This window comes from Ranitomeya variabilis, chromosome 1, assembly GCF_051348905.1.
Source record: "Ranitomeya variabilis isolate aRanVar5 chromosome 1, aRanVar5.hap1, whole genome shotgun sequence".
Lineage (NCBI taxonomy): Eukaryota > Metazoa > Chordata > Amphibia > Anura > Dendrobatidae > Ranitomeya > Ranitomeya variabilis.
In genome coordinates this window covers 202,388,689-202,405,393 of record NC_135232.1, presented here as the reverse complement: position 1 = coordinate 202,405,393, position 16,705 = coordinate 202,388,689, and the positions used below count along the sequence as shown (strand labels likewise).

The 16,705-nt window shown below is 40.4% G+C and overlaps 1 protein-coding gene across 2 annotated transcripts in view; it reads left to right on the top strand.

The window, feature by feature from the left end:
* SUSD2 (sushi domain containing 2) overlaps positions 1-16,705 on the top strand; it is a 354,318-nt gene that overhangs the window by 226,395 nt on the left and 111,218 nt on the right. For both annotated transcript variants that reach the window (XM_077292088.1, XM_077292084.1), the window contains 5 exons: positions 5,639-5,806; positions 7,882-8,056; positions 9,739-9,940; positions 10,845-10,930; positions 15,511-15,779. In XM_077292088.1, the coding sequence (XP_077148203.1) occupies positions 5,639-5,806; positions 7,882-8,056; positions 9,739-9,940; positions 10,845-10,930; positions 15,511-15,779 (900 nt within the window). The remainder of the gene's footprint in view (positions 1-5,638; positions 5,807-7,881; positions 8,057-9,738; positions 9,941-10,844; positions 10,931-15,510; positions 15,780-16,705) is intronic.

Below are 16,705 nucleotides of genomic sequence, written 5' to 3'. Positions count from 1 at the left end.
ACCATGGTTACAATCTCATAACCCAGTCCTTGACTGGAAAGCAATGTCTGTGTTAAGCTGGGGATGTCAGGGGGCTCATGGGGACGTACCTTTGGTTTCCATTTCGTCATCTATTCCCTCTGAGATTCCGGAATTTTTATCTGATTATCGTGATGTTTTTGAGGAGCCTAAGCTTGGTTCACTACCTCCTCACAGAGATTGCGATTGTACCATAGATCTGATTCCGGGCAGTAAATTTCCAAAGGGTCGTTTATTTAATCTATCTGTACCTGAACATGCTGCTATGCGAGAATATATTAAGGAGTCCCTGGAAAAGGGACATATTCGTCCTTCTTCATCTCCCTTAGGAGCCGGTTTTTTCTTTGTATCTAAAAAAGATGGCTCTTTGAGGCCGTGTATTGATTATCGACTCTTGAATAAAATTACAGTCAAATATCAGTATCCTCTGCCACTGCTGACTGATTTGTTTGCTCGAATAAAAGGGGCTAAGTGGTTCTCTAAGATTGATCTCCGTGGGGCGTATAATTTGGTGCGAATTAAGCAGGGGGATGAGTGGATACTGTGGTGGATAGGTTGCATCGGATTTGGGGACAGGTGGTGGACAATTTGGAGTTGTCCCAGGAGAAGACTCGGCATTTTGCTAACCGCCGTCGTCGTGTTGGTCCTCGACTTCGTGTTGGGGACTTGGTGTGGTTGTCTTCTCGTTTTGTCCCTATGAGGGTTTCTTCTCCTAAGTTTAAGCCTTGGTTCATCGGCCCGTATAAGATTTTGGAGATTCTTAACCCTGTGTCCTTTCGATTGGACCTCCCAGCATCTTTTTCTATCCATAATGTCTTCCATCGGTCATTATTGCGCAGGTATGAGGTACCGGTTGTGCCTTCCATTGAGCCTCCCGCTCCGGTGTTGGTTGAGGGTGAATTGGAGTACGTTGTGGAGAAGATCTTGGACTCCCGTGTTTCCAGACGGAAACTTCAGTATCTGGTCAAGTGGAAGGGCTACGGTCAAGAGGATAATTCTTGGGTGACAGCCTCTGATGTTCATGCCTCTGATTTGGTCCGTGCCTTTCATAGGGCTCGTCCTGATCGCCCTGGTGGTTCTTGTGAGGGTTCGGTGCCCCCTCCTTGAGGGGGGGGTACTGTTGTGAGTTTGGTTTTTGGGCTCCCCCGGTGGTCACTGGTGGTACTGGACTTGTGTGCTTCACTTTCTCTGTTCACCTGTTTCCATCTGGATATGGGTGTATCCTATTTAGCCTTGCTGCTCAGTTATTCTAGTGCCGGCCATCAATGTAACCAGAGCCTTTCTGTTGCATGTTCCTGCTTCTAGACTACTATCAGCTAAGTTGGACTCTTAGTCCTAAGTTTGTTTTGCATTTTTGTTCCAGTTCACAGTTATGTTATTTTTCTGTAGCTGGAAGCTCTTGTGGGCCGAAATTGCCACTCCGGTGTCATGAGTTGACACATGAGTCTTAAAGTAATTTCGGGATGGTGTTTTAATAGGGTTTTCAGCTGACCGTGAAGTTCCCTATTGTATCTTCTTGCTATCTAGTAAGCGGACCTCGCTTTGCTGAACCTACCTTCATACTGCGTATGTCTTTTCCTCTGAACTCACCGTCAATATATGTGGGGGGCTTCTGTCTCCTTTTTGGGGGAATTTCCCTAGAGGTAAGCCAGGTCTGTCTTTTCCTCTATTAGGGTTAGTTAGTCCTCCGGCTGGCGCTAGGCGTCTAGGGATAAAACGTAGGTACGCCACCCGGCCACTGTTAGTTGTGTGGTAGGTTTAGCTCACGGTCAGCTCGAGATTCCATCACCCAAGAGCTGTTCTGTTATTTCTGTTCTCTGACGTTCCCTTGCCATTGGGAACCATGACAGAAAACATACTAGGCGAATCTTAGCATAGTTGCTCATTTGGCCAAGTCAAGATCCAAAGAATGAGGCAAAGGAAGAGGTGTGAGGCAAGAGACATCAGCACTGACACAAGGTAGAAAGGATGAAACCAGAGGCATGAGGTACAAGGCATGAGTCACGAAGCCAGAGGCACAAAGCTTGCAGCCATAGGCACAAGGCACCAGCCAGAGGGACAAGACACGCAGCCAGAGGGACAAAGCATGAGGCACGCATTCAGAGGCATGAGGCATGAAGCCAGGGACACAAGGCACGCAGCTAGAGGCACAACACACGAGGCACGCAGCCAGAGGCACAAGGCACCAGGCATGCAGCCAGAGGCAAAAGGCACCAGGCACACAGCCAGAGGCACAAGGCATGATGCACCCACCTAGAGGCACAAGGCATGAAGCCAGAGGCACAAGACACGAGGCACAAAGCATGATGCACGCAATCAGAGACACACGCCAGAGGCATGCAGTAAGAGACCCAAGGCATGAGGCATAAAGCCAGAGGCACAATGCACAAAGTGTGAAGCCAGAGGCACAAGGCACGAGGCATGAAGGCTGAGGCACATGGCACGAAACCAAAGTTACAAGACACGAGGGAGCTAGTCTGATTGCAGTATGTAGTGTTTTCTCCCAACATGAGGAAATTAGCATCTATCTAATTTTTTTGTTACTATGAAGTAGTTTGTTGTGCCATAGGATTAACTTATTAGACATATGTCTCCAATGAGTCATGAAAGCAGATTCAGACTTACATTTAAGAGAGTAATTAATTTGTGAATTCAGGAGATGCCTTTACTTTGAGTGGTACATGTCAATTCTCAGACTAGCCCCGAAGCACCTGAATGAGCTAATTAATAAGGCGCAGCTGGAGAGCAGTCTTCACAGGGATAATGTGTCCTCCTACGGATGGAGAAGTTAGACGTTAGACTTATACCATTTTGGCGGGACAACAGTGGAAATGTTATTGAACCACAAAATGAGGACAGACATGAGGCCTCAGCATAAGTAAAACTCTGAATCCCAATCATGAGGCCCTGAGCAGTCATGACATGAGGAAAATTGAAGTCAAACCATAAGATGTAGCCCAGACATGCGGTCTAACTTTATCCTAGAGGTCCAAGGCCTAGCTTCAGTACCTGAAGCCAAACTTCAGCATATGAGACCCGAGGCCCCCCTTCGGCATAAAGGCATGTGGCTAATATCAGCCACAAGGCCATTTACACAGTTCACTTACATGTCCTGCCTCCACACCATTCCATAGCTTTTCCCCTTCTTTCCTCATAACCTGCGCCTCCAAATACCATTAGATAAAGTATATCACTAAAGTGAGTACATCCCTCTCATTTTTTAAAATATTTTATTTTAACTTTTCATGGGACAATACTGAAGATGGCGACATCACGAAGATGGTGGATATTGGAGACCTTGTGCTCCTCCACCTTCCATTTGAGGATGCCCCTCAGATGCTCTATAGGTTCAGGTCTGAGCAAACAACAAAGAAAGTAGTGTGTAAAGGCAAGGATCACCATTGAATATACAAGATTTAATAAAATTATCTTTATTCAAAATTAGACAAGCAAAACAAGACGTGATTTAAAAACAATTAAAATACCCAAAGGTTTATAGATAAACAACAACATGAAAGGTCATATAAGTACCCTTCAGACTCCTCCACTAAGTGCACCGGGAGAGTGCTGAGGTCAGGCACACTACACAGAAAAAAAACCCATATAAACAGTACAAAACATACAAAGCTCAAAAAAACTCCAAAATATGAAAATACATCCCTTGACTCTAAATAATTGAACCCCTTTAAAGGGAATATAATACTGTAATTCCTGAAAACAGAAAGAGTGAGGAACTATCCCTATAAAAGGGAAATAATAAACACAAGTCAAAAGGGAAAGCAGAAGAAAGAGCAAATAAATGAGGATGTATAGGAACTGTTGGAATCTAAGAAGAAGGGTCACCCGATCACATCATAGAGGAGGGGGAAGAGCGCCATGCGTATCGCCACACAGCGTGGCTTCCTCAGGGGAAAGTGTCTGGAGACACTTGCTAGTCCAGCACCTTTACCCTCAGTTTATTTAGAAAGTCAGTGGTTGTCTTGCAGGTGTGTTTGGAGTCGTTATCATGTTGGAATACTGCCCTGCGGCCAAGTTTCCAAAGGGAGGGGATCATGTTCTGCCTTCGTATGTCAAAGTACATGTTGGCATTCATGGTACCTGCAATGAACTAGAGTTCTCCACATCCAGCAGCACTCATGTAGCCCCAAACCATGAGAGTGCTACCACCATGCTTGACTGTAGGTAAGACCTATTAGTCTTTGTACTCCTCACCATATGAACCAAATAAATATATCTTGCTCTCATCAGAGCACAGGACATGGTTCTAGTAATCCATGACCATAGTCTGCTTGTCTTTAGTAAACTGTTTGCAGTCTTTCTTATGCATCATCCTTATAAGAAGCTTCCTTCTGGGACAACAGCGATACAGACCAATTTGATGTAGTGTGCGGCATATGGTCTGAGCACTGACAGGCTGACCCCCCCATTCCTTTAACCTCTGCGGCTATGCAGGCACAACTTATAGGTCTATTTTGAAAAGGCAAACTCTGGATATGACACTGAGCATGTGCATTCAACTTCTTTGGTCGACTATAGCGAGACCTGTTCTGAGTGGAACCTATTTTGTTAAACCTCAGCAAGGTCTTGGCCACTGTGCTGCAGCTCAGCTTCAGAGTGTTGGCAATGTTCTTAGATAGCCTAGGCCATCTTTATGTAGAGCAACAATTGTTTTTTCAGATCCTCAGAGAGTTATTTGCCATGAGGTGCCATGTTGAACTTCCAGAGACCAGTATGAGAGAGTATGAAAGTGATAACACCAGATTTAACGCACCTGCTCTCCATTCAAACATGATACCTTCTAACACTAATGAGTCACATGATACCAGGGAGGGAAAATAGTTAATTGATCACAATTTGGCCATTTTCACTTATGGGTGTACTCACTTTTGTTGCCAACAATTTAGACATTAATAGTTGTGTGTTGAGTTATTTAGAGGGCACACCAAATTTACACTGTTATACAAGCTGTACACTGACTACTTTACTTTACTTCAGTGCTGTCCCATGAAAAGAATAATAAAACATTTCCAAAAATGTGAGGGATATACTGATTTTTGTGATTTAGCAGAGCATACTATGACAGGGGTTTAGTTATAGGGGTGCAGAGGTAGCAGTCACACCTATAACTAGCATTTGAGGGGATTCAAAGGCCTGTCTGCTACACAAGAAGTATACATGAGTGGCACATAATAGGTGGGGGCCCTGATACAGATTTTGGATTGAGGTCTGGGAACTTCAAGTTACTTCTTTGTGGCTTTGTACAGACACTGATGGAGCTGGTCAATCAAATTTGATTAGCACTCCTAGCTAGAATACTGTGGTGCCCTGTAATAGGAGACATCCATCCATATTTTGCACAGATGGAAGAGGTTGATATACATTGTTCATTTGGAAGTCTGACAAAATATAATTCTGTATTTGGAAAGGTTATGATCAATGCAAGATGAGTACAACAATGTGTATGAAAGGTTTCTTGACATTATATGTAGAACAACACATCAAAGAGAAAAAATATGAAGCCTCCAAATTATTGAAATATGAACATATTTATTTCATAGTTTTAATACTACTCTACTTACCACTTAAATTTTTCATTAAGATATTGTATGTTTTATTACAGTGCATCCTGGAAAGATATCAGAGTCAGAAAAATGTATTCTAGTTAATGAAACAAAGTGGCAGTATTATGGGACACCTAATTTCGGAGGCAGCTTAACTGTTCAGTGGAACCCAGAAATCTTGAAATCAGACATAGTAGACATTGAAGTCTGGGGCTACACAGAATCAGGTACAAATCTAATTCATGTGTTATCATTAATTTAATTGTCTGAAGTGTTCAGCATATCAACTGATCCCTAAGTAAGGGGGCTGAATTAGTAATTTGTATTTTTAAAGATTCATTTTATTATTGAACATCTACAGTGCCAACGGAAAACCCAAAAGGTTAATAAACCTAAAACTTGAAAATTTAAGATGGTAAAAGTTAAGTTTTGACATTCTTAGGAGAATATCTGTGTGCATAATTGTTGGGCAACTATTATTGTGCAGAATTATTATGCAGCCAAATTATAAATGTAAATTTTCCCATCTCAGTTGTTTATTTTTATACGTTAATGTGAGAATAATAACCAAACCACTCAAAATGTACAAAAATGCATTTCTAACATTTTAATATACAGTATATATATATATTACTGATATATTACTGATATATATATATATATATATATATATATATATATATATATATATATATATATCAGTAACCAGTATAGCTCCCCTTCTCTTTCATAACAGTCATAAGCCTTCCAGCAATGGAATGTCAGTTTCTTAATCTGTTGTCGATCAACTTTATGGGCAGCACCATCAACAAGTGCTTCATCAATTTTAGGTCAGATGAGGACTGGGGCCATGTTATTATTCTTTCATTTTTCAGGCCTTTACTGGCAGTCAATGAGCGGATACATGGATGCATGTGATGGAGCATTGTCCTGCATAAAAATCACGGTTATCTTGAAAGGTACAGACTTCATCCTGTACCACTGCTTGAAGAAAGTATCTTCTACAAACTGGCAGTAAGTTTGGGAGTTGATTTTGAGTCCATTTTCCACCCGAAGAGTTGAGTGAATTTGTTCAGATTCGGTCTCTGAATCTGAATTTGCCATATTCGTGCCATATTTGTACCCTATTCGTGACGAATATGTGTTCGTTGACCGTTTCCGAACATATTCGGTAATTTCTACTCCCATTGATTCTAATGACGTTCGGCTGTGTTAGAAGAATATTGCAAAAACAATATTCGCTGCCGATCGTATTCGGAACCAAATCCGAACAAATTCGCTCAACTCTAGTAAAGACCACTAGAAAGTGCTAATGACAATGTCTATCATAAAGTCCAAAAATAATATGACATGTGTTAGGGTTAAATCGAAACTGTCACCAGTTTCGTCCCATATGAGATAAGACTACCACCTTTCAGCCCTGATATACAGCATTCTAATATGCTGTGTATATGCCCCCAATCCGGCCTGCAACACTTTTTATTATACTCACCCACAGGGCATCACTGGTCTTTGTCCAGTGCCTCTTCACTTCTTGCATTGCCGTTCTCCTCCTGGGCTTCGTGTGGATGGCGCGCCCTATATCATCCACACAGTGTTCCTGCGCAGGTGTACTTCTCTGCAATAATTAGGGCAGAGTAAAGTACTGCAGTGCGCATTTGCCAGGGCTCTTTGACCTGCCCAGGTCAGAGCAGAGAAGTACACTTGCGCAGGAGCACGATGCTGGGGAACACTGTGTATAAAACACGTCTTCCTCACGAAGCACAGAAGGAGGACGGCATCACAAGAAGAAAGGAGGCGCCGGACCAAGACTGTGATGCTCATCGGACACAACTGCTCTGTAGTTGAGCATAATATATATGTAATGTAGATGAGTATAATAATATAATATAATAAAGGTGTTTTTCTTTTGTTGCAGGCCGGATTGGGGGCATATTAGAATGATGGCTGAAAGGTGGTGGTCTTATCTCATATGGGACAAACCTGGTAACAGGTTCCCTTTAACAGACAAGTACGATTATAGGAAAGCATTAAGAGGCAAAAATGAGAGATACATGTTGTATGGACCCAAGACCTGAAGTGCTAGATGAAGAAATCAATGGGGAGAGACCCATTCAGCTAGCGCATACAGCTTGGAGTCTCAGAAAAATTATGATATGCTGAAAATATTTACTTGCCAAATAATTCACTTGCCTAACAATTATGCACTTTGTGTATTAAAACCTGCCCCTAGTGCTGTACCTTTAGTACAAAAAATTGCAGTTCTGTGAAAAAAGTACTTATTTTTAATTCCTGTCCTCAGGAGAGCCATATTCTGCCTCTTGGGTACCCTCTTGGCAATATCTCTATACCCTGGTACATGAACATCTCAATAATGGAACTTTCACGTTCAACCCCAAACCAGCAGCCGCTGAACATAGGGCCTTCGAATTTGGAAGCCTTAGGATTGTAACTAGTGAATATGATGATGGCAAGTGGTAAGATCATAACTACGTAGTTTATGGTATTCCAAATTTATGCAGAGAAAAGAAAGGATTTTCAAATCTAGATATTGTAACTGTTAGATTATGGAGTGCTCACTCTTTTGTTAGTATGGATAGTGTGTACGTGCATGTCATGTAGTAATTTACATTATACCTTATTGTATTTGTAATGTTCATGGCCTGCTCATTGGTTTTCTTCAGGCAAATTCTTCTAGAATGAGCATGGGGCTGCGGATTGTTTTTCTTACTGCCATGTTTGGGATAAAGGCAGCATATGCTGATAATGATAATTGTATTTCCAATGTATGGCTGGGTGAGGCTACCAGAGTATATAGAGGTAGAGTTTCCACCACTGGGGGTGTAAAGGAGTAAAGGAGTTCTTACTTTGCATGTGTGATTGATTTACATTGCGGTGAGCAAAAGAATGAGATGTTGTAGAACTAAAAAAATGGATATATTTTGAACGTTAGACTAAGAAGTTTCGTCTCCAAGATGAGCAACCCAACCAAAAGTCATAGACAACTACATTTTTTAAGTGATTTTATGAGTGTTTTTGGAATTGTGTCATTCTCTAAGTAATTTACTTCTTTCTGATTTCACTTACAAAGCAAAAGCTGTCAGATAATTATAATTACTCAGACTTGTTTTTACTGTGATGGAAGACTTCACTTACATAGGGTATGGCTAGGTTTCTTAGCTATTTAACATGCAACTCTGTGTCTTTAATGTATGCTCAGTGAGCATAAACTCAACTTCCCCTCCCAAATGCATGGTACATTATCAATCATGCTCCATAAATGGGGTGGTCCATACACTGAAGCTTGATGGAAAATGTTGTTTCCAGAATATGTCAAGAATACAGACCCATTCTACTCAGGAAGACAAGAAGATAAGCAAAGACGTGTATACAGAAATAGGTTCTTGACTACATACTCTTCCACCATCTACTAGATAGCTTGACTTTTTTCAGAGCTCACGAAACTTCTTTAATGTAGATAAATATGACTTTACATAATATTAGGACAACAGGTCACTTTTCACATTCCATAGAAAAGGGAATAAAGTTGAAAGAAACATGAAAGCAAAGTTCTTAGTGGCCAGTAAGCTGCAACTGCACTTGGGGACACTTTCAAAGTTTTCCCAATTTTTTGGACTGACTGACCTTCATTTCTTAAAGTAATGATGGCCACTCGTTTTTCTTTACTTAGCTGCTTTTTTCTTGCCATAATACAAATTCTAACAGTCTATTCAGTAGGACTATCAGCTGTGTATCCACCAGACTTCTGCACAACACAACTGATGGTCCAAACACCATTTATAAGGCAAGAAATCCCACTTATTAAACCTGACAGGGCACACCTGTGAAGTGAAAACCATTCCCGGTGACTATCTCTTGAAGCGCATCAAGAGAATGCCAAGAGTGTATATAAGACATATTTTCAGTTGTTTCACACTTTTTTGTTAAGTATATAATTCCACATGTGTTAATTCATAGTTTTGATGCCTTCAGTGTGAATGTGCAATTATTATAGTCATGACAATACAGAAAAATCTTTGAATGAGAAGGTGTGTCCAAACTTTTGGTCTGTACTGTATAAGTATATATATATATATATAGTGGAGGCCTTTTCTGACATTTTTATATGCTTATGATCACATTTGTCTATTCTTTTTAGGAATATCCCATCTATATGGAGCGTAGATCATGCCATGGCTTGGCATCTAGGGGAAGACTTCCGCAAAGATTCTGCTGGTTGGGCACACGATAAATGTCTAAAGTGGCATGACAGTGAAAAGAGGCTTCCTGAGTTTCTCTCAGAGATCATAGACTGTCCTTGCACATTAGCACAATCAAGGGCAGACACGGGCAGGTTTCATGTATGTTATTTCCTAAACACTGGGGAATATGTATTGCTTGGGGCATTTTTAAAAACAGTTTTTTAAGTAAAGAATAAGTGCAAAGTCTTTGGATTTTACAATGATACATTTTGCAAATCTCTAAACAAAACAATTCAGTCTAGATCAATTAGTCTATTGTGTGACTATTTTTGCAGGTTTTTTTTAAATGCCACAATTGATAAATCTGTCCAAAAACAGATTGAATGTTAAAGAAGCATACCCGAGTTGGAAAAAAGATGTGGAGAAAAAAGATGTAAATTCAACAATAGTAACTTTTGGACATGCAAAAAAAAATGATCACAAAATGTAGCATTTTACAAGTAGTGGAGAAAAAGCAATAATACATTACCCACAAAATTCTTAGGAATGCCCCTTATTTGAGAAGATAAATATATTGTAATTCAAGTGCTTTTTAACCCCTTAATCCCATATGACGTACTATCCTGTCAAGGTGACCTGGGTCTTAATACCCAGTGATGGGATAGTACGTCATAGCAATCGGCCGCGCTCACGGGGGAAGCGCGGCCGATCGCGGCCGGGTGTCAGCTGACTATCGCAGCTGACATCAGGCACTATGTGCCAGGAGCGGTCACGGACTGCCCCCGGCACATTAACCCCCCGGCACACTGCGATCAAACATGATCGCAGTGTTCCGGCAGCATAGGGAAGCATCGCGCAGGGAGGGGGCTCCCTGCGTTCTTCTCTGAGACGATCGGTACAAGGCGATGTGCTCACTCCCTGCAGGGCCCGGATCCAAAATGGCCACGGGGCTGCATCCGGGTCCTGCAGGGAGGTGGCTGACCAAGCGCCTGCTCAGAGTAATACATGTAAAATGAAACCAGTTTATATTCCAAACTGATACTGAAATGTTTTCACATTGCAGCCGGATTATGGATGTGACATTGATTCAGGCAGTGTGTGCACGTACCACCCAGGAGCTGTGCATTGTGTCAGGGGGATCTACGGCAGGTAATATTTTTTACTATTTTCCTCGGTGTTGTAGTTTCTACAGCAGCATTTTTACATAATCTTCAATATGCCTAAAAGAAAAAAAAGTAATTGTATAAAAGTATTAATATGGTTTATTACACAAATCCACATAAGATAACATTCTCAGATACATTATAGGGGCAAAAGTGTGAGTGTATCAACTGTGAGTAGTATTATTGAGAAGTGGTAGCATTTAGGACCCATAGACGCTCATCTACAAAGTGGAGACCATGTAAAGTAGCAGAGCATTGCCACAGAGTGCTGAGGTGTATAGTGCATAACAGTCACCAATGCTCTTTTGACTCAATCACTGCAGATATCTAAGTTGGCAGCACAAAAACTGTGAGCAGGATGACTTTTTGCATGTCTTTTGCATTAGGCAGAAGCTCCTTCTTATTTCTAGTTGCATACTGCATTTCTGATGTTATAGGTATAATTCAAGAGTGACAGAGTACTTCTAAGCTTTCCAACCTGGCCTTCAGCTTTTTTTATCCTCCACTGTAATGAGTACACCATGTCCCTTTGTGGTCAGAATAGCCCTATCTAAATATCCGGGACCGGTTTACACGTTGCCTAGTATAGCCAACTCCTTACTAGCTGCCTAGGGGAATTAGGCCTCCCTCAGCTCTGTTACTTGCTACGTCTGGTACTCAGTCTCACTGATGGTGGAAAGGAACCTTCTTGTGACTTCTCCTTCTACCTCTGCACTCAGGCCCTCTAGATAGATAGTTTGAGTAAAACTTGTTTTTGAACTTGTTAACTAGTGATGAGCTTATATACTCGTTACTCGAGATTTCTCGAGCACGCTCGGGTATCGTGCGAGTATTTTTTAGTGCTCGGAGATTTAGTTTTTCTTGCCGCAGCTGAATAATTTACATCTGTTAGCCAGCATAAGTACATGTGGGGATTCCCTAGCAATCAGGCAACCCCCACATGTACTTATGCTGGCTAACAGATGTAAATCATTCAGCTGCGGTAAGAAAAACTAGATCTCCGAGCACTAAAAAATACTCGGAGGACCCCCGAGCATGCTCGAGAAATCTCGAGTAACGAGTATATTCGCTCATCACTATTGTTAACCCTTTAATTTTTCTGTCACTTAAACACACTCTCCAACTTTTGGTATGCTAGACGCTTGTTCTCTTCCATAACTCTGTCTAACTGCCTAACAAATAGGAACTAGCTTCCTGTGTGCCCATGTGACTCCTCCCCACCTGGGCTGGCTAACTGTTAACCCTATCCTCAGGCTAACCAAACTGCTACATATGGTATATTAAATCACTTATAAAACAGGTTGTTGCAATACATTAAAACAATACATTTTCAGAGAGGATGTCAGGACAACTTCCACGCCTTTACTCATATGTTGTATTGTATCCTGATCCACTGGAGTGATCTTTCGTTCCTTTTTCTGGATTAAAAGAAATATACTAACAGAATATACAAATGCTGTACTAACTTGTGGATGACCTGCATGTTTGTTTTACAAAATAAATGTAAAATATGCCAGTACCAATCACTACATCTTCCACAAGGTCACAATAATGCACACAAAACAGTGTTTGGGTTGTTTTTTTAAAAGGTTTACAGAAAGATCAAAGTCTGTCTAGTCAGATATTTACTGCTCATTTTGAAAAAAAAAACTATAGCTACCTTGTTTAAGGAGATGACATTTTCATTGCAATAAAAAGTAGAGAAAGTATACTGTATATAAATTAATAATATTTAATAATTATATTTATATAGCGCCAACATATTCTGCAACACTTTACAATTGGGCTGAGACAAGTACAGACAAAGACATTACCGAGTAACACAGAATTCTACAGTTACAGGAGGAGTGAGGGCCCTGCTCATTCACAAGCTTACAATCTATAAGGGAATGGGGGGCACAATTGGTAGAACGTGCTTGTGATGTATAGTACAGTTACCAAATGTTACTGGGTGCATGAAGAATGTGGAGAAAGATGGATAGGAGGACCCAGATTCTGAAGAAAATGTAGAAAGCGGGAACTTGGAAGAGTTATATCAGTGAAGTGAGGTGATAGGCCTGTCAAAAGAGATGTGCTTTTAGAGTACGCTTAAAATGTGGGGTTACCGTAAGTATCAATTGGATTGTCTGGGGTAGTGCTTTATGGAAAACTGGCACAGCACGAGAGAAGTCTTGGAGATAGAAGTGGAAGGTTGGATTATGTTAGCCTTAGGTCGGTTGCAGGACAGAGAACACAGGTATGGTAATAGACAAAGATGAGGGAGAAAATGTATGACAATGCAGAACTGTGAAGAGCTTTGTGGGTAAGAGAGATAAGTTTATATTGTTCTCTGAAGTAGACTGCCAACAAGTGCAATGACTGGCACAGAATGCAGGCATTAGTGTAGTGGCTGGACATCTTCATGGCTATAATTTAGCCAATAATTTCAGAGTCTGTTTTACAATAAATAGGGACCAGCAACTTGTTTTTTACGTGGGGCTTTTTCACATCTAGAGTAGTTGATTTGTGGTTTTCCGCACAAAAAAGTCAGCTTACCCGCAGGAGAAATTGACATGTCGCAGATTTCAAACATGCACCATTGGTCATTTTACACAATGTAAAAAAAAACCCAATGGGCACAAGATATTAAAAAATGGCATCAATTTTACTGGAACTGTAAGAGGCTGGGTTTTATTTGTGCAACGAAAATACACAGCATAAAAAAACTCACCACAAACTTATCTTGGAAATGTAACCCAACTATGAATCCAGCAGGAGACCATGGGCTGGATTCATGAAGGTGTTTTGCAAGAACATCGCCATAAAACAACTTAAAATATCACAAACTTTTTGCGCAACAAGAAGTTGAGCAAAAAAAGTCTGACAGATTATTTGTGCTATGGGGCTAAGGTCATACAGGCAGGTAGTTGTTTACTACCGGTCTGTTCTACCCGCTGATCTCTGCTGTCTAGTCACGGATTGCTCTAGCTGGCGATTCTGCTGCTTCTGGTGATGTCACATCAACAGAGCAGCTTCTTCTTTTCCACCCTGCTCTATTGATGGAGCATCTCTGCCAATGTTGTACTGATTGACAGCATTCTCCCCGGTGCCTAACTGTGGGTAACCAGATGTCAATTAGCATGATGTCGGCAGTGACGCGAGGTAACATGAAGAAGCAGAATCGCCAGCAGGAGCGGTCTATGACTAGTCAGAGATGACAGAGATTGGTGCTGGGCAGAACAGGCAAGTAGTTAGTAACTACCTGCCTGTAAGATCTTGGCTCCATAGCAAAATTAGCCAAACTCCCATATAGCACCTTTAATGAATCCTGTGTCTTGTGTCTCTACTGACTAGTCTGAGGAAAGTACCGGGTAATTTGTTATCCCCGCTCCTGTAGACTGACAAGTCTCTTCTTATGTCCAAAAACAGAGAGAGACCTGTCAGGCAAAAGGATCAGGGAAGCCAGAACTGGAATCTGCCTCATACTAAACATGTGACACACATGGGCCCCTGCCGACTTTTCTAAGTGTGTTTTCTCTGAAACGCTGTATCTTTTCATAGGCAAACATACCCGGCTGCAATAATGATGCCAGACTGATTCTTCTGACGCATTACCCTTGAAACTTCCTATAGTCCACTAGATAATGTAAAAAGGATCCCAGGGAAAATAAAATGATGCTAGGGATTTTTTTAGCTTATGATATTAACATTTAAAAATAATCTTAAAATGTCTCCAAAGTTAGATATTTACTTAAGATCCAAACTTTTAATAGATATTTTATCTTAAAAAAGCGATCAAAATGTATGCAACGTCTCTGGACTCTTAGCTCGGCTAAGGGACATAAAGTATAGACGTATCTACACAGTGTAGTATTATGTAAGTCCCAAGCATCCAGTAACTTGCAAAGACAATCACAAACATTATGTAGCCCCAAAGCAAAACTTAGAATAGAATAGGCCCCTAGTGCTGACAAATTAACTGTATTATTTTTAAAACTAAACTAAATTCCTTCTTCACTTTTGCATCATATCTTTATGAGGATTAAGCTCCATTCAAATCCCCTGCTTCCCTTATGCAATCTAAAATCAAATGCTGCAGTCTGTAGCCACCACTAGGGGGTGCCCATTGCATATGGATTAATCCAGGACTCTTCAGTTAATCTCTATGCAATGAGCACCCCCTAGTGGTGATCCTAGTAAAACTTTATGCCTTTGTGTTCAAAAGTAGAAGCAGTGTTTTAAAAAGTTTGGGGCTTATTGTCAATCATGAACAAAATTTGCCACTAATCAAAAGAAGAGTTTTTTTCTGCAATCTGATAAACATTACATTATTGAACAGCAATTGGAAATTATGGTAATTTATCAGTGACCATAAATCAACCCCATTCCCCCCCCCAAAAAAATAGAAAAATTATATCTGAGAATAGGTGAATTGATCTTTTCCTGGCCTATTGAAAATATATTTAAAAAATATGAATCTGCAAAAATTTCCAAGAAACCTGTGCACTTATACTGAATGAATACAGAAAACTATCTAGTAACAGAAAAGTTATTAATGCTCTATGTAATTTCCTTTTTTCTCCCCAGTCCTAAGTATGCAGCGGGACAGCAGTGCTGCTATGACAAAAGTGGAGTCCAAGTCCTTACTAGTGATTCAATAGGAGGCAGCACCCCCGACCGAGGTCATGACTGGGGGTCTCCACCATATAGAAAGCCCCCTAGGGTACCTGGGTTTTCCCATTGGCTATATGATGTGATCAGCTTTTATTACTGTTGTCTCTGGTCCGATAACTGTCAGTACTACATGGAACTCAGACCATCCAGTGACTGTCGCACATACAAGCCCCCAAAAGTTGGTGAGTTATGATATTCCAAAATTATAAAAAAAAAATCTTACAATTGTGCCATTATTAACTAGTATTGTCTCTTCTGTCAGTATTCCATTTTTAGCTGATGGCCAGAATCGTGTAGTATGCTGTTCTCACTTAGTGATTCAATTTATAACCACTTTATTAGGTATATATAGGTTTATGAAGAAAAGTTAGAGCTTTTGGCAAAAATTTAGAGAGCATAGTTATTATTCAAATCTATGGCTTATATATGGAAACTAGAACAAAATGTTTGTACGTACAAAATAAGTTGGAAGCTAGAGGTATTTATTTTGCTTTTCATATAAAACATAACTGACTGATATATTGTGTTTATTTGGGGCATAAGTTATCAGTTTAATTTTCTATAACCATATCGCCATCTAGTGGAATATAAATATATTGTATATTTAGTGTAAAGTAAAACATTCAGTGCAGTTGGTGCTTAATTTTAATGTATATAATGAAATGGAAATATAGTGGCAAATAAAATCTGTCAATTTAGGGCTAATAAAATTCAAGATTCAAATTACGCTACAAATGGTTCAACAAATCACAAACAAATTACTTTTCGCATAGTACATTCTTGATTTTCTATGGTAAACAGACCATTCATCTCATTTGACCTTTTAAAGGGGTATTCCCATCTCCATGATCTTATCCCATGATGTATTATGTGTAATATTAAAAATATTAGCAAATACCCCCAATGAAAAAAGTATTATAGTTCTTCTGATTCGCTATGTCGGTTACCCCATGTGCAGGGCATTGCATTAGCTTAGGTATCCATGGTTACAAACAACTAACTGTCATCATATGAGTGGTCATAACCATGGATACCCAAGCTACTGCAATGCCCTGCACATGGGGTAAGCGACATAGCAAATCAGAAGAACTATACTACATTTCTAATT